Here is a 26154-nt window from a genome sequence, read left to right as displayed (position 1 = left end):
ATTGAATAAGTAAATACATAGGCAGGCATATAGTTAGTCCTGCAAAGAATCAGTCGCTTTCTCTATCAGACGAGGAATAATTATGAAGGATTGAATGCATGCACATGATGAGGCACCAAGTTTCGGAACACCTCCTCGGGTTTCCTGTTCTCCTGATACAAATCTCGACTTTTCGGCAAACTTTCAGTTTTCAGGGCCGGCATTCTAGAGCTCTGCATTACCACTTTCGGTTTGAAGCATGATTGAACGATCAAAGACACAAGCATGCATGCAGTCAGTCCTGCAATGCATCAGTTGCTCTCTCTTTTATACTAGGAATAAATAAACAGGGTGGAACGCATGCACCCTATCAGGCACCAGGTCTCGGAATACCTCCTCGGTTTTCCTGTTCTCCTGATACCCAGAAAATTTTTTGGCGTGAATTATAAACTTCGGAAACGCTGTATTAAAGCTAGAAATAAGTCTTTTTCTCTTGTATCAACGATTTATTGAATAAGTAAATACATAGGCAGGCATATAGTTAGTCCTGCAAAGAATCAGTCGCTTTCTCTATCAGACGAGGAATAATTATGAAGGATTGAATGCATGCACATGATGAGGCACCAAGTTTCGGAACACCTCCTCGGGTTTCCTGTTCTCCTGATACAAATCTCGACTTTTCGGCAAACTTTCAATTTTCAGGGCCGGCATTCTAGAGCTCTGCATTACCACTTTCGGTTTGAAGCATGATTGAACGATCAAAGACACAAGCATGCATGCAGTCAGTCCTGCAATGCATCAGTTGCTCTCTCTTTTATACTAGGAATAAATAAACAGGGTGGAACGCATGCACCCTATCAGGCACCAGGTCTCGGAATACCTCTTCGGTTTTCCTGTTCTCCTGATACCCAGAAAATTTTTTGGCGTGAATTATAAACTTCGGAAACGCTGTATTAAAGCTAGAAATAAGTCTTTTCCTCTTGTATCAACGATTTATTGAATAAGTAAATACATAGGCAGGCATATAGTTAGTCCTGCAAAGAATCAGTCGCTTTCTCTATCAGACGAGGAATAATTACGAAGGATTGAATGCATGCACATGATGAGGCACCAAGTTTCGGACCACCTCCTCGGGTTTCCTGTTCTCCTGATACAAATCTCGACTTTTCGGCAAACTTTCAATTTTCAGGGCCGGCATTCTAGAGCTCTGCATTACCACTTTCGGTTTGAAGCATGATTGAACGATCAAAGACACAAGCATGCATGCAGTCGGTCCTGCAATGCATCAGTTGCTCTCTCTTTTATACTAGGAATAAATAAACAGGGTGGAACGCATGCACCCTATCAGGCACCAGGTCTCGGAATACCTCCTCGGTTTTTCTGTTCTCCTGATACCCAGAAAATTTTTTGGCGTGAATTTTAAACTTCGGAAACGCTGTATTAAAGCCAGAAATAAGTCTTTTCCTCTTGTATCAACGATTTATTGAATAAGTAAATACATAGGCAGGCATATAGTTAGTCCTGCAAAGAATCAGTCGCTCTCTCTATCAGACGAGGAATAATTATGAAGGATTGAATGCATGCACATGATGAGGCACCAAGTTTCGGACCACCTCCTCGGGTTTCCTGTTCTCCTGATACAAATCTCGACTTTTCGGCAAACTTTCAATTTTCAGGGCCGGCATTCTAGAGCTCTGCATTACCACTTTCGATTTGAAGCATGATTGAACGATCAAAGACACAAGCATGCATGCAGTCAGTCCTGCAATGCATCAGTTGCTCTCTCTTTTATACTAGGAATAAATAAACAGGGTGGAACGCATGCACCCTATCAGGCACCAGGTCTCGGAATACCTCCTCGGTTTTCCTGTTCTCCTGATACCCAGAAAATTTTTTGGCGTGAATTATAAACTTCGGAAACGCTGTATTAAAGCCAGAAATAAGTCTTTTCCTCTTGTATCAACGATTTATTGAATAAGTAAATACATAGGCAGGCATATAGTTAGTCCTGCAAAGAATCAGTCGCGTTCTCTATCAGACGAGGAATAATTATGAAGGATTGAATGCATGCACATGATGAGGCACCAAGTTTCGGACCACCTCCTCGGGTTTCCTGTTCTCCTGATACAAATCTCGACTTTTCGGCAAACTTTCAATTTTCAGGGCCGGCATTCTAGAGCTCTGCATTACCACTTTCGGTTTGAAGCATGATTGAACGATCAAAGACACAAGCATGCATGCAGTCGGTCCTGCAATGCATCAGTTGCTCTCTCTTTTATACTAGGAATAAATAAACAGGGTGGAACGCATGCACCCTATCAGGCACCAGGTCTCGGAATACCTCCTCGGTTTTTCTGTTCTCCTGATACCCAGAAAATTTTTTGGCGTGAATTTTAAACTTCGGAAACGCTGTATTAAAGCCAGAAATAAGTCTTTTCCTCTTGTATCAACGATTTATTGAATAAGTAAATACATAGGCAGGCATATAGTTAGTCCTGCAAAGAATCAGTCGCTCTCTCTATCAGACGAGGAATAATTATGAAGGATTGAATGCATGCACATGATGAGGCACCAAGTTTCGGACCACCTCCTCGGGTTTCCTGTTCTCCTGATACAAATCTCGACTTTTCGGCAAACTTTCAATTTTCAGGGCCGGCATTCTAGAGCTCTGCATTACCACTTTCGGTTTGAAGCATGATTGAACGATCAAAGACACAAGCATGCATGCAGTCAGTCCTGCAATGCATCAGTTGCTCTCTCTTTTATACTAGGAATAAATAAACAGGGTGGAACGCATGCACCCTATCAGGCACCAGGTCTCGGAATACCTCCTCGGTTTTCCTGTTCTCCTGATACCCAGAAAATTTTTTGGCGTGAATTATAAACTTCGGAAACGCTGTATTAAAGCCAGAAATAAGTCTTTTCCTCTTGTATCAACGATTTATTGAATAAGTAAATACATAGGCAGGCATATAGTTAGTCCTGCAAAGAATCAATCGCTTTCTCTATCAGACTCAGAATAATTATGAAGGATTGAATGCATGCACATGATGAGGCACCAAGTTTCGGACCACCTCCTCGGGTTTCCTGTTCTCCTGATACAAATCTCGACTTTTCGGCAAACTTTCAATTTTCAGGGCCGGCATTCTAGAGCTCTGCATTACCACTTTCGGTTTGAAGCATGATTGAACGATCAAAGACACAAGCATGCATGCAGTCAGTCCTGCAATGCATCAGTTGCTCTCTCTTTTATACTAGGAATAAATAAACAGGGTGGAACGCATGCACCCTATCAGGCACCAGGTCTCGGAATACCTCCTCGGTTTTCCTGTTCTCCTGATACCCAGAAAATTTTTTGGCGTGAATTTTAAACTTCGGAAACGCTGTATTAAAGCCAGAAATAAGTCTTTTTCTCTTGTATCAACGATTTATTGAATAAGTAAATACATAGGCAGGCATATAGTTAGTCCTGCAAAGAATCAGTCGCTTTCTCTATCAGACGAGGAATAATTATGAAGGATTGAATGCATGCACATGATGAGGCACCAAGTTTCGGACCACCTCCTCGGGTTTCCTGTTCTCCTGATACAAATCTCGACTTTTCGGCAAACTTTCAATTTTCAGGGCCGGCATTCTAGAGCTCTGCATTACCACTTTCGGTTCGTAGCATGATTGAACGATGGAATGCATAGCGAGGCAAATGCTTAGTCCTGCCGAAATTACTTTTGTTGTGTAATAAATTATGACTATGAGCATGCATGCGATGATGGAGGATATCCTCAGCGATATGTTGTATGTATTCTGCCTTACGAACATTAGTGGCCGAGATGTGCGGGGGTGTGATTGATAGTAATTCAACAATCGTTCATTCATACCTCTTATGTTTATTGAAAATCAACGGTTTAAAATACATGTTTGAATAATGCGATACCTGTTATGGATTCATTTTTACAGAATCATTTATTTTTTCCTTATTACCATATGAGTTACAATATCGTAGACCATACACGTATTTCGAGTCACATCAGATTAATAATTCAATAGTTCCCAAAAAAAGAAAAGAAATGTATACATATAGTACGATTAAGTGTATTTCATGACTTATTTCTAGCAATTATCTACTTCAAACCATAAATATATTGAACTTCGAACGTATGATGATTGGCTTTGTCGATGTTGCGTGGATATTTTGTATTCTAGTGGAGGGCCCCAACCGCTCTGTAGCCGTTTGTTTGTCTCCTGTAAAACGAAAATCGAACAGCGGTGAGTATGAAATTTCGTCAATTCCGCCCAAATAATGTGCAAAGACTATAGTCTTGGGTGTTTCAACTCGAAGTTGCCGCAATGACATTTTCGAAGCGGTAGGCTTATGCGGACGACATTCATATTTGAAAATACGAAGCGGATGACGTAGATGTAATGTATTTGTGAAAAAAGCAGTTGTTATTCAAAAATTCTTGTAGAATTCTAATAGTGATAAGACGTTTTCATAACATAGAGAGATAAGTATTCAACATGTTTAGGTATGATAGCATGGTATGACTTGCTATGCTTTGGACTTAGCGACGTTCTGATAGTACTTCAGTAATTAACTCCCTTTACTAAAAAGCGAAATCATATAAGACAGAATTATGTGAACATGTACTATACCACAAGCTATGATATGTAACATACCTGCCAGTATATCACGTTTGTATTCCTTCAGAACTTATTTTCACCGAGGAGTTACGAGCGTTCAGGATGTATTCTTGAAAATCGGATGAAAAGATATCAACGATATGTATTTTCTTTCGCCATTGTTTATGAAAAAATTTGATTGCAGTCAAAAAGAAGAAAAAAAATTGGCAAACAAATGATAAATCAACAAAACCTAGAGAAAAATACGGTTGATAAAACAATTAAAACACATTTTATGTTCATCATATGCGATAAATTTGAGTAGTAAATTGTTTATTATTTATATATTATAGTAGTACGAAGTTTGTGATAGAGTATCTAATTTTAATTAAATTGATATTTGCGTGATTATTTATAAGAGTGTACACTTGTACATACAATACCTACATATAATACGTCATTCGTACCGTAGCAGCAGCAGCAGCAGCGGTATTAAATCAAATTAATTAACGGGCTGCTACGACTATTTTTTTCTCGTTCCTCTTTCCACATTTTTGCTTGAAACGTATTTTTATGTAGTACCTATTTACTATATTGCGTATTATAGATATATACGCACGGTGACCATACGGTGAAAAGTATTAGAGAGAGATGTTAGAACTAGTTACCCTGTTCGGCGAGCTGGGGTTTCCTTCTTTTCCATCACGAACCTATAATATTTTATTGTATTGAGCTCTTGATTTTTACTATTTCATCGTTTCTTTTCCCTCTTAATTCACCTACAGTACATTTTATCTGTACTGCAGGTATACGTACTTTTTCATTTATATTTATACGAATATGTACAATTCATACCTAAATACAATCAATACATAATTATACATGCAAAATTTATATTATGCATCATTTACAAATACATCTAATTGTAAGTTCGATCATTTTTATCTTCTCAATATTTCGCGATATGATAGGGAGAGCAACCGTTCTCTGTGCAAACTATATATAAATGTCTTTGGAAATAGTGCTACAGTTCCTCAAGGTACTCTAGTAACTAATTTTTTTTTTGTCTAACCATACATCTAGTGTATTTAATTTATTGTTCTCTATCTAAATATTTCAATTGAAAAAAGGTGTTTAATTTAATAAATAAAAATATTTCTAAAAAAAAGTAACTTTTATTATCCCTTCCTCAGGTGCAATAAATAATCGTAATAACTATAATAAATAATGAGCACAGTAATATCAACAATTAAAATAATAATGATAATAGTAATAATAATATTAATTTTTATAAACAATTAAAACAAGAAAAAGAATAATGATGATGACAATATGAACTAAAGTTACTCCATTTTTGTATGTTCTGTAACTTTTTTATGAATCAAAATAAATAACTGCGAGATTGATGCAAGGAAGGTTAATTTTTCAAATATTCAATGGCAAAGAATGATGTTCATCATTCTTTAATTGAAGAATATCTTTGAAATAAGAAATAAACCCCGTGATAATCGGTGAGCTTTTCTCCAAACTTGATCGATAATATACGATAACATGTAAATAATTGGCAGGAATTTTAATGTGCAGTCGTTATATATATAAATATGTAGGGTACTATTGATTATGTTATGAGATACTGCATAGCATAGTATAATTTTATAATACACAATAACAAATTATTCAACATGGACGCAAGACTTACAAAAAGCCTTCCTTTTTTCTCCTACAACCTGCTGCTGGTTTTTTTCGACTTAGCCTTGGGATAGCAAAGTGTGCAAAGCTTGTCGACTCAAATGGTATAAGCATATTGTAATTGTCTAGTAAGGTGTAGCAGCTCTGAGGTTGGAGATTCAAACGAAAATATACGTGCAATTATTCGATTGTATATAGTTTGATTGTACGCGGGTTCAAGATGTAATGCTGCTTCGGGGCGTATACGCAATATTATAATAATAATATCAATAATAATGAAAATAATAATAATAATAATAATAATGATGATGATGATGACGATGATGACAATAATAATAATGATAATGTTAATAGCTATAATCTTCATAATGATAATACCTAATAGCATTAATCATCATAATGATATTAATGTTAACAATAATGACAGTAATAGTATTAATTATAATTATTATCATAATCTGCACGTTTCGCCACGCAATTTACACAGTGCATTCTACTATAGTATTCATTTATGTACATGGGTATGGGTATAAGTGATCTATAAGTATTTATAACGATGATATTGCATCGGCGATGGAAAAATTTGTAACACTTTCATTGCCACACCTTTATTGACCTATCAATCAACCCTGCACGGTATTGGAAATAATTAACTATCTTTATGAATGTGTAATATATCGACTCAAGTCCGGGGGCTACAGTATTTTTTTATGCAATCCCATTCAATATTTATACACTTGGCAGCTTTATTATAAAGGTATGTATCAATATATATGCATATACACATATATTATGTATATCCGTTTCACTTACTTTACGTAATCGGGGTACATAGGCAAAATTTATCTGCAAGAAAGTTTTTGTTGCTATTTCTTTTGTTTTTTTTTGTTCTGAGGTATTGATCGATCTGTTCCTTATTTATATTTATCTCTCAATTTTGTTTGATGACTGTTTATTTATCATTTAAAAAGTATGTTTCTAATTAGGATTTGTGTCACTACGTGTTAGCGTTATTATTATTATTATTGTTATTAATATGATAATGATGATTATTAAGATGATTATTATTGTTATTGTTGTTGTTGTTGTTGTTGTTGTTGTTATTATTGTTATTATTACAGTACTGTCGCGATGTAGAAAAAATCGTCAATATAATAATTTTTATACGTAGAATATTCAATATTTGCTACGTATTTTCTGTCATTATGATCAATAGAAATTCGTCGCTTGCGTGCGTTCAAATATTCCTTCTCATTTTGTGTATCACTTATGTGTGATATTATTTGTTATAACTATTTATCATACCAATATATAATTAAATTTAATTGTACGTATCGTTATAGTATACAACGTCTCGATAGAAATAATTTAAAAATTATTATACAAACTATATAATATATTCATAATATATATATATATATATATATGTATATTTTGAATGTAATGGTTGTACATTAATAATTATACATACCTACGCGTTTATCGATAACGATATGGTACAACTATGCTAATCGATCGAGGGGTACAACATCTTTTTTTATTTGTAGATTAATTTTTCTCTGGCTGTTTGTTTTTATTATTTACACGGGGTTTAATGCATCCAGGATTCTTTTTTCCTCGACTCATTGATTGCTAAGCATTACTTTTATTTACTGAAATTATTATCATTACTAAGAATTTTCATTTGACTATTCATCTGTACAGCTTACTATTAGTACGAATTTGTTCTTGGTCTATATCGCGTCATTTTCCGAGTATTATGTTAATATAAATATAATAAATTAAATAAGAGAAACGTTAAACGTATTGTCCACGTTATACTACAGGTCCGCGTAAAACGCGTCGTCCTTTGGTTAATTAGTTCATGTATTTACATTGAATAAGGGAAGAATAAATAAAATGAAACTATGAAAAAGAAGTTGCTAGTTACGATAGCAATAGGCATCGAAATCATGGGCTACTTCTATTATCGCATTTGCAACTGAAAACCTAAGATTTTAAGAATACATCTATTTAATCCTCTAGGATACGACGTAATCGATAGAATGATGTGAATTCCTGTGTTTGTCCTTCCTGTGGTTCGCCCTTGAACTGCTATTTCTGGTTCCCGTTGTCCCCGTGGTACCGGAAGTGTGATGACTGTATCCGCTGTCGCTTCCAAAGCTGCTGTCCGGCTGACCTTGGTAAAGCCTTCCGGATGATATTTGATCCGGTTCTCTTGCAGTGTAGTAAACTGGCTGCGAGTATTTATCCTCGACATATAACCGGTCGGTTGGCTGCGAATACGCATCGGAATAATCACCGCCTACTTGCGTGTAAACTGGACCACCGCTCCCGGGATGAATGTCCTGATTTTGGAGACCGTAGTATTCGGAATTGTATCGAGAACACTTCGATCTATCCTTAGGAAGCCCCCCACTCCTACCGAGGGTCGTATAGCGATGAAGTGGTCCAAGGACTGGAACGCTCTCGTAAGGGTTCTCTTCAACCTTGAGAGCCTGTGCTGCCGGTAGCTGCGGCATGAAATACGGAAGTCGATGCGCAACTGAGGGGACGGTTTGCTGACGCTGACCATTCGAAGGTCTCGTACCAGCGACGCCTGAAATTCAAACCCATCATTAGTATTTCAAACATTAGAAGCGAGCAAAGAAAAAAGACCAACCAAATTCTCCTTCTCGTTATTTGTTTCACTTCATTTTTAATTCCTCACCTGCGACGCTCGGGTAGAATTGGAGGAGGGCGTCCAGTAGCATCCCCTCGTGGAATTCGCCCACGTCTTGACCCTTGTCTTTTCTGCGACGATCCAGGGACCTTGGACTTCTTCCTCTTCGGCCTCTTGGAGGTCGTTGAGCGGCGGGGCACGTTCCCCAAGCGGGAGCACCGACGGTATTAGTCAGCATTCTTGCTTCCGACGGTTCTCCCAACGAAAGTTCATCCTCGGCAAATTCATCCTCGCTCGCTGCTTTAGAACTCGCGTGAACGCGTCGGTGATTCGTTAGTCTACTTCGAGCGCTGGGTTCAATTTCGTCGTCGGTGTCTGGATGGAGGTCACCTGCAGATTATCGTTATACTCTTATTTGTTATGAGAACGGACGATTTTTTCAGCAGAGGGAGCAGAAAGACAACGGCGAATGAAAGAGACACACAAAATGAAAAAAAAAACAAAAAAAAAAAACCGAAAACAGCAACGAAACCAAGTGATAAAAGTGGATTGTCTGCAGCAGCCGTTCCTGGAGTATCTCATGTAATTGTGCATGATGCGGTTAGTTGTGCGTAGGCTTTTCGTTTTTTTTATACATTGGTATGTGAAAAACGTCGAAAAATCAAGAATCTTGTTAGTCGAGGGTTGAAACAACGATCGGTTACAGAGATGGCAAGTTCTTTCGATGCGGCGAAGGGGTGGAGGGAGAAGGGGGAGGGGGATCACGCGATTTCTTTTCCTTTTGTGAATATACCTGAAGACCAAATTGAGCCGGGCTTGCGCGCACGCCTTGGCGGACAAACCCCGGGAACGACTACGCGGTATTGCACGGCTTCCTCAGACACAACTTTCATCTAAAATAAGGTTCACGGGTATCGGGTGTACCGAGAGGAAACATTCAAAGATTTCAACACTGTCAATGAGTTCATCTTTCAGATGATGGGTAATGCGCTTACCGTTACCCAGTTCCTCGTAGACGGGATTGTACGGGTCCTGAGAATTTTTATAGTGATCTGGTCCGGGGCTACTGCATACAAAAACACCCCTGCCTCCATCGTTGACGTCCAGCATCTGCGAAGAAAAAAATCATACTACATGTAAAAAAGAAAAAGAAAAAGAAGGGACGGTGGAGCTAAGACGCGTGTAAAAACAGGGCGGACCATAATAGGTCAAGTTTAAAACTACCCCTATAATTTAAGACCGATAACCTAGGGCGATAACGTCAGAAGGATTTCGTGTAGCGCGTAAAAAACGCTTTCTTGATCCTGATAAGACTGTGCGGTAAGTGATATAAAGGGCGTGTTTGATATTCGTGTTGAGAGTGAAAAGAAAAATCATTTTTACACAAGTTCTTTTTCATCGCTAAAAGTCAATAACTAGGAGAGGCGAATTTCCGACCGCAGCTTCTGTGCGTTTTTCGTTTCGTTTCAGCGTCTTCGACGAGAGAAGAATTAGGATGCCACCTACAGCAAGTTAATTACTCGACGATGCAGCAACTTAAGCCTCGCTAACCTCGAGAATTGGAATTAAACTTTGCAGTGTTTACCGCGAGTTCGCGGTAGATGAACGCGAGAGCGGCTTTAATTTAAAGCTAAGAAAGAGAGAGAGAAAGCGAGAGAGAAAAGAGGGAGAGAAATCGAGAGAGTTCATGTAGTACATAAGAGAAGTCACACAGAGAGGGAAAGAGAAAATGAGACCGGTTGTTGATTTGCATAGAATTACATAGAGAGCTGGTGCTTTTAAGATTGAGCTTGCAGCTCCGATGCCTTTGCACATTATGCGGCAAAGAACTCGAACCTCACATCGTTCCCGGAGTATAACTTCGAGTTCCGTGATAAGGTCGGTTAATGGTTTGTCTCTAACGCTCCTTACCTATCCTAACTTAACCCGATAGAAGCCACGGTCGCTGTGTCTATATTTGTCATCCAATACACGATCTCCTTTATTTCTCCTATTCATTTTACTGCTGATGTAAATCTTTTTCCTATCAAGGAGTATACGTGTATAGGTAATTCCGTCCGCTTTTCAATCATACTATAGTTCACACCCATTTGGATGGAAAATGAACATTATCTGTATCCACACAGATAATAGACCAGGTATGTACAACGTGACAAACGTCTCTATTCACTATATTTCGCGGGGTGTACACTGCAGCGCATGGCTATGTACTTTGCATTATACCTATACACGACGCGAAGGGATGGCGTAATGCGTTGGGTCAAGCATTCGAGACAGTCGGATGAGAATTGTAGTCTGACAATGAAACGGGGAAACTGAGGGAGATAGTTATGTGTTGGTCCGGCGTAGTCGCGTTATCATAACTATGATCATGATTATGATCCCAAACGAGAATTAGAAACACCAACGAGCAAACTGTATGGAGCTGTACACCTACCAATGCATTAATGTATGAGTATACGCATTATACCTGTTCTATATAATGTACACACTAGTCGGCGGCTTGGTACCGGGACCTAATTGTTATTAAATAAAGCCAACCGGTATTGTACATTCGTCGTTTTTACATTGTCCACGTTATACATAGATGAATAATGAAGGGACTACCAGATCGAACTTTGAACAACGTCGAAAAACCTTCTAACTGCCAGCACGTTCACTAAAACTTTTCAGCAACTACATCGCGCAAACTTATCGAAGGCACTTCACATCTATATCGTAAAACATGTATTTATTTTTTGTCTATCTCTTGGTGATTTCTTCCAATATGTCAACCAGAAATTGGAATAATGCCCGATTTCGTTACTGACGTATCGTCGCATCTCTCGTATTTTTTGCTGCAATAGTTATTGATCTACGAATCATCGAAATACGATCGCTTCGAAAAAAATCTTTCCTTTCTCTCGCGTTTTAAGTTAATAAAAAGCGTACACCTACGGCTGTTTAATATTTAGGTTTTCCAACCTTTGGAGCGAGAATCTAGACTAAATAAACACACGTTAAAACGCGTCTGTTTCATTCGATATTCGAAGGCGTTTTCAAAACTTTACATTACACATACAAACGCACGATCGACTAATAACGTATGTGGTGGATGTGGTAGATTTTAGTACATAGGTATATACGATTCCATGTACACATACATGGCTACAAATATCTTTGTAAAGAACGAAGAGCGCTCCATTTGCGAAATTAGAAAGATCTTTCAGAGGTTCTCCAGTTCTGGCAAGATCCAGACGGAAGTCATGGGGCAGAGGTGACCGCGAACAATGCTCGAGTAGTTCCACTTTCGAAAGTGCTTTTCGTCGCATTTTTCGCCTTCATCACCATCATTTTTTTCCTTTTCTTCTTCTTCTTATTATTGTTATTATGATTATTATTACTGTTGTTATTATTTTTCTGCTTTTTCATCCTATTTCTCTCATCTCATTTCTTTTCCCATTTTTAAGAACAAGTTTTTCCTCGCTACGTTTGCGAACTGTATACTTTTTTCTGTATCATAATTTCTTATTCATTTCTGTATTTACCCTGGAAAATTTTGAACCCAGAAGTGGTTATACCGTTGTGAAAAAATCAAGTAAACCCGCATGTATATTCGAATGAAACAATACCGGTTATTAGAAAATCGAGAAGAAAAAAAAAAAAAAAACCAAGGAACCAATATCGCGATCTCACCATTTCTGAAACAATTTTCACGAAAACAAACAATTTTTCGGGGTTTCAATGATTGAATGTTCGAATCCGTTCATCGAATTTACGAAGAGAGAAGATATGAAAAACAAAAAGAAATTATATAAATAAGTCATTACTGGAAAAGTATCAGTATATGTATAACAAATGATTTATCAATGAATGAAAAGGAATAACGGGACTTTGGGATATGCGGTAAGACCGGGATATATATAATAACCACTCCTATTCAAATTTTTCATCAAAGTAATTTTTATTTTATCAATATTTTTTTTCTCATCATAATTTTTCTCCATTTGTTCTTGTTTTTTTTTTTTTTTTTCAACACACACGTATGTTACATACATTCGCATTGTATTTTTTTAAACATTACTATCCCTCGATCCTATTTACAAAATATTATATATGTACACCGCCCATACTAAATTTTTTTAAACAATAAATAATAATCATAATAGTAGGAATAATGATAATAATAATAAAAGTAATGATATTTGTGATAAAAATAATGTTAATAATAATAATAATAATAATAATGACGATAATATAAAAATAATAGTAGCATTAATAATAATAATAATAATAATGACGACAATAAAAAATAAAAATAATCATGATAATGATAATAATAATGATCATAATAATAATAGTAACAATAGCTATCGTACAAAATTGATAGTAGAAAGAATAAATTGGTAACGTTTGCAATTGATTATCTCTCCGAATAACTTATTTACAATGTAACATTGATGATGATAAATTGATGATGACGTATAATTATTATTAGATTTCTTATTTCTCTGTTTTTTTCTTCCATTTCTATTTATCCATTTATTTGCTGATTTATTTAATAATTTTTACAACCGTTGAGTTTATTCTCCCGTTTCTTCGTGCCTTCGCAATCGCAACGATTATCGAAAAAGTATTCTCAATAACGATTGTTTCGCGTGGTTTGGTATGACACAAGTATCCCAAATTGACAGACGCACACGTCGAATAAACGAATCATCGTCACTCTACGTACCATAGGTTTTTACTTTTGCGTGCCCGCCCGATTGCGTAGAGACACCAAGCGATGGAAACATATATAATAAAATACTGACTAGTCTGGCCTGACTTGACTACTTATTATACAGCTATCTATGTATATGTCTGACCTAATAAAATTTTCTCTCGTTTAATCTTATTTTGCTTTGTTTTTTTTTTTTCTATATTTTATCTCACTGTCTTCATGTATACTCATCTATAATCTATCCTATACACGGCGTTGTATTTACATGGAAAGGAAAAAAAAATAATGAAAATGTACCTCAGTCGATTTCCGGTCTCTCATCACGTCGTGTAGGGTGATGTAAAAAAGGAAAAAGTTATAATTTACATGATATTAAATTTTTTGGGGGGGACCCTGCGAAACGGTTAATGACGATAACGAAGTTGGTAATTGAATGTCGAATAGAAATTAATTCGAAACTTGTCGTATGCTTTTTTTTTTTTTTGTTGTTTTCTTTTTTCTTCTTTTTACGAACTCCCGAAACGCGGGGGACTGATCAGAACGTCCGATCCAATTGTATCATCGAACTAGTTTGATAATTCGAAAGACGAATGTCACGAAGATAATTCGCCCGGACTCGTGTAATTGTAAACGTCTTCGGGATGGGCGAGTAGACCGTGAATCCTTTGTACCGTACAAAGTGGACAAACTTCCTCGTCTGTGCCGTCAACGCCACTTACAACGACCCTTCTCGTAGCACCGGGTGTACGAACGTTGCGATTATTCGTTATATCTATGTAAGAATAACCTTCGGAATCGACGGAATTAGATCTACCCCCCAGTAGACGACGCTCTCCGGGATTGAAACTATTGTCAAATTTACCGTCCGCATCGCCGACGAAGTCGACGAACGAATAACCCTCGGAATCTACCGACGGTCTTCTTCTCTGATAACGCGGGGGTGTCGGTGGTAGGGGCGACGGTGACGAGGATTGGGAAGGTGTTGACGGTGGCGCCGAAGAGTTGGATCTTTGGTGAGTGGGTGTTCTTAACCTTGGCCGGTGCGTCGGGGTTATTGGATCGCCGGAGAGCCGCCTCAGCCGACTCTCCGATATCGGCGGGCTACAATTATGGGGGTGTAAATGGTGGTAGGGGCTCGTTATCAGGGCATTTTGTGCGGCTATTTGACGAACTTGAGATACGGGGGATGACGGGGTCACCGGAGGGCCGGGATTTTGATTGGTCATTGCGAATGGGACGCCTTGAGATTTAGCGAGGAGGGCACGCGGGGTTCTATAACCGCCGAGTACCGCTCTCGAGGGCTTGTCAGCTACCCGGAGGATCGCCCTCGGGTCCCGGTAGTCGAGATAGTCGAGGTGGTGAGGAGCCGGTGCTCTCGTCACTACTGCTTCGGGGATTGCTCGTACCTCGATCGTTGGCTGTCCTGAAGATGGACGGAGGCCGGGAAGACCCGGAAGACCGGGATGTTGAGGAACCTGCTGCTGCTGCTGCTGCTGCTGCTGCTGCTGTTGTTCTTGCTGTAAATGGTTCCCGTGGTGGAGATGGCGGTGGCTTGAAAAATGGTTGTGCACCAGGCCGGAGTGGGAAACCGCGTCCGGAAGATCCTCGTAAAGTACGGAACCCCCTCCGACATTAGGATGGGGTTGTCCGTCCAGGACTCCCCCTCTTCCCCGACTTCCCGTTGCCGCCGCGGCTGCTGCTCCCGCCGCACTTTTACACGGCAGTAAATTCTGCACTTTTCGCTTATGTCTGAAACAGAAAAATTGATTTTTTCTATTTAGATTTGGAACGTTTCGCACGATCGTCGAGAACTAAGGACTCTAACTCAGTTTTGCATGGAACGCATCGTTCGATCACCACCGAGCCACTTCATTCGTTTGCGGACAACGTAACTTTCGTATCCTCCGCAACTTTCGCTCTATATTAGTCTACCGACTGAAATTCGACGTTCCAATTGCACTTGTTCAAAGTACATTACTACCCGTTAATACGCTTTCATGGGAGTTTTCGCCTCGCACATCGTTAAACATCGACGAACGCACATCACCCAGATCCAACGGAGATTCAATACCACCGAATGTACAAACGGTTTGCATAACTTTAGACATTGGACGCTCGTTACATATCATACGCCGTACGCATACAGACTCGTATTCGTTCAAATATCCATAGAAATCACGTGAATCTAACTTTATCCTTGAACACGAAGTACGCGTAAATCGGAGTACCGACTATAGTACAGTAGCTGTTTCCCGGAGATAATACACATCGTATTATACGAAGGTAATATAATAACAATTGTATCAACTAATAACCGGGATTTCTCTATATTATACATCTCATTTGTGTACAACTGCAGCGCAGTAGGACGTTGAGAGGGTTCGGAACGGTTCGGACTACGAAGCGAATAATGCCCATAATCCTATAACTCGGGATCATAAGACCCTCGGTGGCCTCCTGAATTTGAGCGGCGGACGTTAATCTCCGGCAATTCTGTCGCTCCGAGGAGCTGAGAAGAGACGAGCGCGCGGTTCACGTCACTTGACGGTGAAAATAAAAGAACAAATAAATTCAAAAAGAAAAATTAGAAAAAAAAAGAATGACAAATAAACGAAACGTAGAAAGAATATCGCGGAGGTGAATTCTCGCGGGATCAGAGTTAGAGTGAAGTTGTCCGGAACGTACTCTCTGAATCACTCGTAATAGAGGGGTTTTAAATTTATTTCCGTTAAATTTTAGCCCCCAATAGATTTATCGACGAGAGTTCGTTTGGATCCGTTGAACTCTTCCAAGTGTCGTCGAAGCGAGTGACATTTTCTACGAAAAGGTATATTGCCGATCGTCTTATTGTCGGGGATTCGAAGTGGCGGAGAACGAGAAGGGAGGAATAATGTGGGAATACACGTTGAGGTATATAATTTACTTGGCGCGTTTCACATCAGTTATCCAATTAATACTTGGAGGTCGATAATATTTGCCAGGGTCCTTAATCCGTTTTGCGGGTAAGGTAGGTAAGTTGCGACCTATAGGAGAGAGAAGCTCATCTTCCTCGTATAGAAGCGACCGTGCAGGTCGCCTCCACGGTTTCACGGTATGTTTAGCCCACTCAGCTAAAACAGAGCATTCACCTCCCGTGAACTTATGTAACATCTCAATTAGTCTAATACCATCCCCTAAATTTCACTACCCAACCTCGCGACATCTTATACAACCAAAGACCCAAGTTTCGGTTTCGCGTTCCCGTACCGAAACTACTCCCAAGAACCCTGTGCTCGTGACTCACCGATCTATGGAACTGTAACATTTTCACATCAAATAAATTGCGATCACTCGTCATTATAAGCGAAGAACACGACTGGGGCTTGTAGCGCCGATTATTATCAGCACAGTGAAGATTCGCGAATGAAAAAGGTTTCCTCGAGTCGCTGGCAGTGTGAGAACGATATCCACGTTCAATCGGCGGATTATTTTCCTCCGAGTGGCGAATAGTCGATATTCCAACCTCGGTCTAATTAAATGCCTCGCAGATCTCATTGCTAGCGTACGACTTCATATTTTTTTTCGCCCTCTTTCATATTTCGATGGCAATACCGATTGAAAATCATTTTCGAAACGTTTCCAGATATTCGTTCGCTCCTGAAAAGGTAATACAGAGGAGCGCGAAAGCTCGACTATATATACCTTTCGAATTATCATCGCGGGGGTTTTTTATTTATTCCTATCTCGAGAGAGGAAATTTCTGTATATTTAAAACATTTATGGGGCGCGTTAGTTTGCACGGAGGAATGTCTGGAGGATATCTTCTCTCCCGCAGGAGCCGGTAGCCTCGCGATAACGATATTCCGTTCACATTCTCCGTATTTTCCGCAGGTTTCCCAAAAACGAGGAAAACGGTAGCGGCAGCCACGGTAGCGTCCTCTTACCGATTTCACGAGGCGAGAGAACACCGTCTCGGAATATTTAAACGAATTATTGAACCACGCTTCGAAAAACACTCGCGAAAACGTTCGAAACCTAAAACTCTAAATTATTTCACGCTGGATATTCCATCGCCGTTTATTCGAAGCACACTCCTCTCCTCGCAATTAAATATCAGCGTTACATGAATTATTGCACTCGCGGAGGGCAAAAAAGTGAAAGACAAAAAAGAAAAAAAAAACAAAAAGCTTCCCGCACAATTTTACGTGAGTTTCTTTCGGCTGTTTTTCTCTCGGGGGATTTCGAAATATGGGGGAGGTGGCGGGGGTATTGCAAATATTAATAGTTTAAACAATAATCAGGAACGATTCACGAACTGCAGGGAAGAAAAGACTTGCCCTAATTTTGAGCGGGAGAGAAGGGGGGATAGGGGAGAGAAGGGGGTCGAAGTTGGCGGAATATTTGAGTTGGGGTTGTTAGAGGTAAAAGAGGGTAGTAGAAGCTCTAACGAGCAAATATCATTACCAGTCCCGAAATATATTACGTCGGTCAAAGAAGAAAGACGTCGCTGCGTAGGATCAAGCGAATAGGTTCGAGCCTTTTTCAAAAGTTGTATGGAGTTTTTAATGAAATCGGAGACCTGTAAGGTTCACGGCGAACCGAAGAATTTGCTTATTTATTCGTTCGTTTTTTTTTTGATACCGTCCGCCGGTATTGTTATCATGAAGATGCGATGAAAATTTTATCGAGAAAATTGTGTGAAACGGCGGTTCGGATATCATCTCAGCATCGATACGTTGGACGGACGACATTTTCCGGCGAGTGCAGGCTATGTGTCGTGCATGCGATGTATGTGTGCGTATAAGCTATACCCACTTCTTGATTGAAACACCACAGATATTTAAATGACGAAAGTTTTCGAATAAATTTGTATGCTAAGCCACTTTTCACTTGGAAATCTACTTTTTGAATTTGCCCCGTAGGAGTGTAGGGAGAGTAACGGGGATGGGAGCGCCCTAATTTGGATTCGTGTCTTTTCGTGGGGGGGCGAGAAGAGACGCGAGCTCTGATTTTAATCCCGATTCCGGTATCCTGCAGCTCTTGCGCTACGCTTGTAGCTCAAACTTCACGGCTTCCCTTATCCGCTTCTACTTTTTTTTTTTTTTTTATTCATCGTTTCTTCGTTCCTCTCTTTACACTTCTTGCGTTAAACGCTTCGCGATTATCATGTCCGCGTATACCCCCAAACAAGATATCGTCTCCCATAAATATAACCGGTGTACATCGGTCCGGACGGTTTACCCTTTCCGTACCCGATTGCAAAGGGTTGGTTTCGAGTCATGCGAAGGGTACGTATAATACAATGTGCGTACCAACTATAAACGAAGGGCTACGCCGCTCCGCCGCTCCGCTATGAACACGTAGTGTCGAGAGTGACTCAGGTCGTTTGTTTTTGGACAGCGTAGGTTCGTATGGGTAATTTAACCCGCACCAAACTGAATGGGTTATGATTGGTGGTGACAGCACGTCAGGGTCTGGGAACCATTCAGGATTATTACGTCCGATACGCCGGAAGATAGAGCGAGAAAGACAGAGGCGGCTAGCTGGGCATTGTGCGTAGGGTAGGGTAGGTACCAGCGAAATTAGATCGTAGGAGCCAGCGATATCGATTTCAGGCAAAAATGAAAAAAAGAAAAAAAGAAAAAGAAACGTGAAAAACTTTTAACGGTGAAATTGACCTTTTCAAAAATATATTAACGCGTTTTGTCCGAGTACAGGCGCGTCTGTTTGTACCAGATTCGAAATGTATATACGTGTCACGTTTCGGTTTCACGAGAGTGCGTAATCATCTCAATAATTCGGTATGCCGTTGCGATGATTTAATGCTTCCGAATATCATTGCCCCACGGATAACGCGCAACCAGATTTACGTCTAACGGTGTGTAATTGCGTCGCGACGGTCATTGTCGCGCGACAAAGACGTATGCGGAATCATTTGCCTAGAGGTTCGTAGAAATCGGGGGGGGGGGATCGTGGAACGACTCGAGACGGGGGTGGCGATATCGATCGACTGCAGGATTCAACCGACTCTCAAAAAATTCTGATCTCTTACACGTGTGGTCGGAAATCCAGTGATTCAACGCGGGAATCTTGGTTCGGATGGTTTGGAGAAGATCGGTGATGTCATCGATCGACCTGTGATTCGAAAGCCCTCGGGAACGAGTCGCGTTTTATGGCTCGACGAGCGAAGGGTAGAAAAATATTTGAAACTCTTTTCGACGGTAACGTTTTCCCGGTTTTTTTCAGAGGAGACTTCAGTTTCCTCCGAACGACAACTGCGGCACAGCCAACCGATCCCCGGCAATATTCGGTTATATCGTCTCAACCCCGTCGTAGATCGATGTTAACGGGTTAGTTATATATCCGGCGAAGTACGTTAACCGCACTCCAGGGAGAACGTGCATGCATGTGCAATGCGAATAGAGACTAGTAACCCAACGTGCGGTAGAGTGTTGGCATGAAATCCTGACCCGAGTATTCTGGCTGTTAGCCTACGTGGAGAGCCCGTGTTACGGACAGGCTAGCCAGCTGCAACCGTAGAACGAGTCAGGTATGTGTCTACACTCCGAGTATACGGTTCCGAACTTACAAACTCAACTGAATTTCTAAATGATTATATTGCTCCGAGTGGAGCGTGTAAGAGAGAGAGAGAAGTAACAACTTTTGGCACTCGAAATTTCCGATTCAGGACAGTACCGAAATTCAATTTACAGTCGTAGAATCATAGAAAATTAATCCGGGGATCAATTTGGGAGGATCGTAATGGATAGTCGGAAAATCTACACGGGAGCGCGGAGGAATAGACGTCAGTTGAAAAGTTTGGCAGAGTTGTGAATCGTGCGAAAAACGCGATGGGGGGGTGGGTATAGCGGAACTAGAGTGTGTAAACTGTGCCGTTGAAGTGAGAAATTCTGGTACAAAGTCGAGTTCCCTACTCGTACTCGACCGAGATCTCCCGGATCTCGTTAGCGAGCTTCGGGAGTTGCGCGCTGCACCCGCACCCGGGGCGGCCAAGAAGTGCCAAAGGCAACGAGGTAACCGATTGTTTGTTCTCCCCCCCCCCCCCCCCCGACTATCTTGTTTCTCTCTTTATTCTCAAGCTGGGGACTCTTCCGGTACACGTGAACCGTTCAGCGAACGTGAACTGCGACGCGTCGTCATCTTCTAAACGCTGGCTGACCTTCCCCCTCCCCCCCCTCATCCCCTCACCCCCGTCTAGGATTTGTTATCGCTTCTAGCACGTAACTCTCGAGGTGAACTGAAGCCTTGGAAATGATTCGAGTTAACAAACATCCCCCAGAGAATCAGAGTTTGAAAATCTTGGTAATATTTCCGCTTCGATAATTGCCTTGAACTCCTCCAGCTCCAGTTGTGCATGCCGGTGTGTAATCAATCCCGTATTAAACTTCGAGTTTTTCATTATGATTAATTAAGGTATAATTTAAATGTATTATTATATTCTTCGTTATACTCGAAATTTTTCGTCCGTCATTTATCCGAGACTTTTTTCCTTTTCATTAAAGGAAATTGGTTCCCTCTTTTTTAAGATACAGCTGGCAATGATTCTAAGTATGAATCCACAGCGTGTACATCAGTTTCTTGTAAAAGTCGAAGACTCGAAAAAAAAAAAAAACAAAAGGGTGTAATCAAACGAAGTGGATATTAAACCGGCGAAAGGTAATTTCCGTTTTTCTCCTCGTATCACCTCATCGTTCGTTCCGATCCCTTCAGAGTTGAACCTCTCCTGAATATTCAACGAGGAACAAAATACCCGCGACAACAACGAACGAACCAACGAACGAACCAACGAACTGCTGTACTGACATTCGGGTGTTCGCCGACTGGTATGGGTTCTTTCTGCCCGACCGGAATGGGGAACTGAAAATTTGAGTGACGTTATACTGCGGGCCGGAAACTCGCTGGAGAGTGTTACGATTACATACCCCTTTTTTTCCTGAAACGTATCGGACAATCGATATGGAAATTCGCATCACCGTTGCGCACCACTTGTTTTTTTTTTTTTTCTTTCTTTTTCCTTGCTTCCAAGTAATTTTCTATCCATAATAAAAGTACAGTCATTCGTTTCGTTCTGCTCCAGTTTGTGTTTACGTATTTTTTTTTTTTGTCAGGGCCAGCTTTTTGGCTCACCGCGCGTCGAGTTAAAACTAAAAGCCAAGTAGAGGTTTTTAGGTAAAAGTTTAGCCGGTAACTGGACACCGTGGAGAATCCGGGGCACTCAACGTTCCGCGAAAAATACGGGCGACGCTTTCTTTGAGGGCAAACAACGACGAGGATTTTCTCGGTTCGACGGACACACGTATCCATAAATACGATCCTTCTCATCTTTCCCCCCCCCCCAACCTCAGGGCGGACAGAGCGACGAGTTCGGACGATCGGTACGTCCTGAGGGATCGCGACTCTGAAGTACGATACTCAAAAATGAGATGACACGAGGTGCTTACACCGCCCTCCAGATGAGATAATCGCACTTTGAATACATAGAAACGTCTCGTACGGATGTTGTCCGACAAAGTGCAAAGGTGTCCTTTGATCTGAGCTAAAGAAGTTCTCGTCACTCTTCGCGTTGTGTAACGTAGCGGGCGACGGGTCCGCGAAAGCGACCTTGTGACCCCAATTTTTAGGTGACGCTTTTCGCGGCGCCTCTGCCTCCGGTACGTTCGTACTTTGGTGACCTTTTTGCAATCGCGGTAATCATCGGTAGCGATCCGCAGACTCGTTTGGGTGGTGTAAATCTCCGAGCCCTTGATATTCGGGTCAGTGGTTGAAACTACGAGAGAGCGTGGGCGAAGTTCAGCGGTGAATTCGCAGGTCTCGTTTCGTGGATGTTGCCGCCGCTGCCGGTTGCGGTTTAGCCGTTGCTGCTTTTCTCTCGGTAACCCGTGGCACAAAAGAAAAGCTCTTCAATTTGCCGGTGTACGCTACGTTGCTTTCCTAGTGTATCGTATCGTGTGCGGTATATATGTATATACGTACGTGCAAAGAGACTATAGTGTAGGTTGCTCGGTAACGCGTACACAGGTTTGAATGATTCGTTTTCCGAGCATCGCCGTGGTTTTTCGACAACACCGTTCCTCGGACTTTGATTTACGGGCTAATGTACGCGGTGCAATTAGCGGGTCGCTCTCGACGGTTCAAACTCGGCTCAATGTCTATCGTCTGATTACAGGCGCTATTCTTTAATCACTTCGGAACGAAGGACCGACCGGGGGGCAGCCCTCGATCGGGTCGGTCGGATCGCGACAACGCGAAAAAGTGGGGTGTTCGTTGTCTGGGACAACGCTGATATCGAGTTAGTCCGTTGAAGCAAAACTAAGCGACACTCGCGTCCACGAGAATGCATTCCCCTTGGATATAATGGGGGATCAAGTGACCGTGCAGGGGCGACCCAAGATTCAGCGGCGCAAGAGGAGGCGAAATCCACCCGGGGCAGGATCATATCATCTTTGGCCATCGTGGCCGCCGCGCGCGGCGATTCTTTCGGGGAATTGGAATTCCGTGAGAAATAAAAATGGGGATACCTATAGCCAGAGGGGTGGAAAAATTCTCTAACGTTATCACACCGAAACGCGGCACGCCGTATCCATCGGTCTCGGATCATCGATCAAAAAACAATCGCAATTTTAGCGTTCGGCGAAAACGAATTCTCGGTCAAATAATAGAAGAACAGTAGGTATACGAAGTGAGCGTTCACTTTGAAAAGTTGTTCTCAAGGTTGACGTATGAGCGAGTGGCAGAAATGAGGCAGTTGCATTTGTTGTTTTCGTGTACACTCTGGCGCGTGGTAGTTGTTGCTCGTTAGCGAGATGCTTTGCTGCGCTCCCGAGGTGGTTTACGCCAGTCTGGGATGGAGTAGCTGCAGCTGTGTTGTTAGGGAGATGTTCTCGGCGATGTAAACGTCAAAAATAGAGACACGTACATACTACGTACGGCCGGCCGGCGCACGTTCGACGTGCGACTTTGTAGGCGGGAGGGTTGGAAAACCGTTCGAAGGTTCAATTTAACCTTCGACGTTCCTCGGTCTGGCTGACTGTGCGCCGAAGAGTATGAATTAATTTCCCGATCCGATCGTATCGCGAAGATCGATTATCGAGTCAGAAATAGAAAACCGAGTGGCATAACGTGAGTTGTTAGATGCTGAGGTATCGGTAAAAGCTCGTCGCTGGTACGGTGGGTACTGCGGGGATGCCAGAAAACAAAGGAAACTATCGAGTCACAATTTACTACCCCGTGGGAATCGAAGGCGCCTTTAGATGGTAGGTAAAAAGACGGGGAACGGCGGATAGCTCTGGAAATTACGTAAGGTGAAAAAGAGGGAGTCCGCGCGAGTGAGGGGAGGGGAGAGGAGAGGTGCGAAAGATATCGAACATGAATCTTGGTCGGCGTTAGCGTAGAAGTTCGGCGCCGCTGCCGATCGAGCTATGCATCTCCTCGTAATCTGGACCACAATTCCGTTACTTCTTCACCTCCAAACGAGCCTTGGATTTTCCGACTCCTACCCCGTCTTACCCTACCTTTTGTTCTTTATACCTTTACACCCCGAAGCAAACCCCGACCCAATTCTCAGAGGGGTAGGTAGGTAGGTAGGTGGGTGTAACTAACGTTTATTACACCGCGAATAAAATGCGCCGAAGAATCTTACCTCTTGGCGAAAAACTGGACGCGAGCGGTAAGAAAAATCTCGTTGGTCGGGTATTCGGTGTTTTTTTTTTTTTTTTCTTTTTTTTTTTTTCGTTCTACCCAAAATTAAAAGCGCATCGCTGAGAAATTTCTGACAATTATCACCGACGTGGGTATAGCCGCGCACTGCAGGCCGTGTTCCTCGGAATTTCTAATTCTTCCGAAATCCTTGCGCGTTATAAATCTATCGTCGTCTCGGCTCGAGGTGAGTCACGTATGGGCGGGTAGTTACGGGTGGTTAGGGGTCTTCGAGCTGTTCTAAAGAGAAAAACATTACTGTCAGGGGCACGCGGAGGCACTAAAACATCCCCGACCGTAGCAGCCTATTTTTGGCTAATTTAAGAGCTACTCCAATACCAATGATTTCCCATTTCTCGGCGAGAATTATTCCTCAACGACCACGGGGTGTCTTCGACCGTGCGACAACATCTCCGAAATAGGAATGAAAAAAACTAATTGACCGATTATCGGACGCGGAACTCGTTCATTTTATTTTTAGCACTTTCCCCTTCCTCGAACAATGCAGAGATCCATCGTTTTGACTCGAAGATATTCGAGTCCAGGATGGGCCGGGGGTTGGACGAAAAATGATGAAAGAAAAAAGGGGGGGAAAAAATAATATTGTCGACATTTCGTCGATGCGGATCATCAACGTGTGAAGTATATAATTGTCGGATCGGAGAATACTTACTTCCAAAATACGACGGAAATGATGGCGGCCATTAGTAAGAGGATGACTGCACTGGTGATGATTAAGGCCGTGCTTTGCAGCGACGGGTTGGTGTGGTAGGAGGCGTCTATCATCTGCAAGCACAACAGAATTCGGTAAAAATTAACCGTGATCTCATTTGTTTACGCGGGATTCTTCTTTGATTTTTTCTCATTTTTTTTTTAATCCTAGAAGAGTTACGTAACTCGCGCAGAGGGATGGAAAAAAAAAAAAAGGAATGAGAATAGAGAGAATGTATGAGAATGAAAAGGAAGGGGGGTCGCAGCTCCTTCCTCTTTCAAGTTTAGCGCAGTGGTTCGGATCTCTACCACCGAACTCCCTCAAAAGTATATGGAAATTTATGTAAGCCGTGGTAGAGTAATCTTTACCACGCGCTTTCAGACGCTCTAGACTAGGTATATATATGTCTATGCATAATATTCAGGGCACAAAGCGGGCGACTCTTCCTTCCGCAAAGTTGTTTGTTTGCTCTGTCACGTTATTTAATTAATTACGATTAATATAAGAAACTCCGCACCACCGCGACCTTTATACGTGTACGCGTAAATTCATACGCGCGACGTATGCGAATACGCACACGTAATGTGTACAAAACAGAAACGACGTTCCGAATAAAACGGCAAAACGTATACAGCCCTAAATAATTTGTCTGAAATTATCTGACCTGAAAAAAAAAAAAGAAAAAAAAACTACGCCGTTCGTGCAATTTCGGAGCTTCGGGTGTGTGCGTACGCGATGACGGACACTGACAAATTGCACTTATTTCCCTCGTCAGCGTTAATTTTAGGGTTGGAGATTAATTTTTTCCTTGTTTTTTTTTTTCTACTTCCTCATCTTTTTTGCCGGTATATTTTCTTCGTGAAAATTTTGGTAATTTAACCCAATGTCGACGGGGACCGACTGGGCAGTACGTCGCATTACAATGTATAGGAGATGTGAGGGTGAAAGGAATAAAGGAAGGAGGAGGAAGAGTGGCGTTTGCTCCTGGAGGCTATCGGGGGGGGTATCGGTTGTTTGGTAGTTTGCCAAGAAAAGCAGCATTTATCAAACGCTACCCGCGAGCGGGAGACAAGAAGACGAGCCGAGGCAAGGCGAGGC

General features: G+C 41.4%; 1 protein-coding gene across 7 annotated transcripts in view; it reads right to left on the bottom strand.

Moving 5' to 3' along the window:
- Positions 1-7397: 7397 nt before the first annotated feature.
- LOC105687007 overlaps positions 7398-26154 on the bottom strand; it is a 146636-nt gene continuing 127879 nt past the window's right edge. For 6 of the 7 annotated variants that reach the window (XM_048648960.1, XM_025745974.2, XM_048648957.1 and 3 more), the window contains 5 exons: positions 25018-25130; positions 15056-15398; positions 9943-10057; positions 8996-9337; positions 7398-8884 (listed from right to left, as the gene is read on the bottom strand). In XM_048648960.1, coding sequence (XP_048504917.1) covers positions 8307-8884; positions 8996-9337; positions 9943-10057; positions 15056-15398; positions 25018-25130 — 1491 coding nt within the window. In that variant the 3' untranslated portion in view covers positions 7398-8306. Of the gene's footprint in view, positions 8885-8995; positions 9338-9740; positions 9841-9942; positions 10058-15055; positions 15399-25017; positions 25131-26154 lie in introns of those variants that run through there. The other variant, XM_048648962.1, reaches the window with a different exon arrangement.

This window comes from Athalia rosae, chromosome 1 (genome assembly GCF_917208135.1).
Source record: "Athalia rosae chromosome 1, iyAthRosa1.1, whole genome shotgun sequence".
Taxonomy (NCBI): domain Eukaryota; kingdom Metazoa; phylum Arthropoda; class Insecta; order Hymenoptera; family Athaliidae; genus Athalia; species Athalia rosae.
Note: the sequence above shows the minus strand (reverse complement) of the source record. Positions and strands in the feature narration are given on the sequence as shown.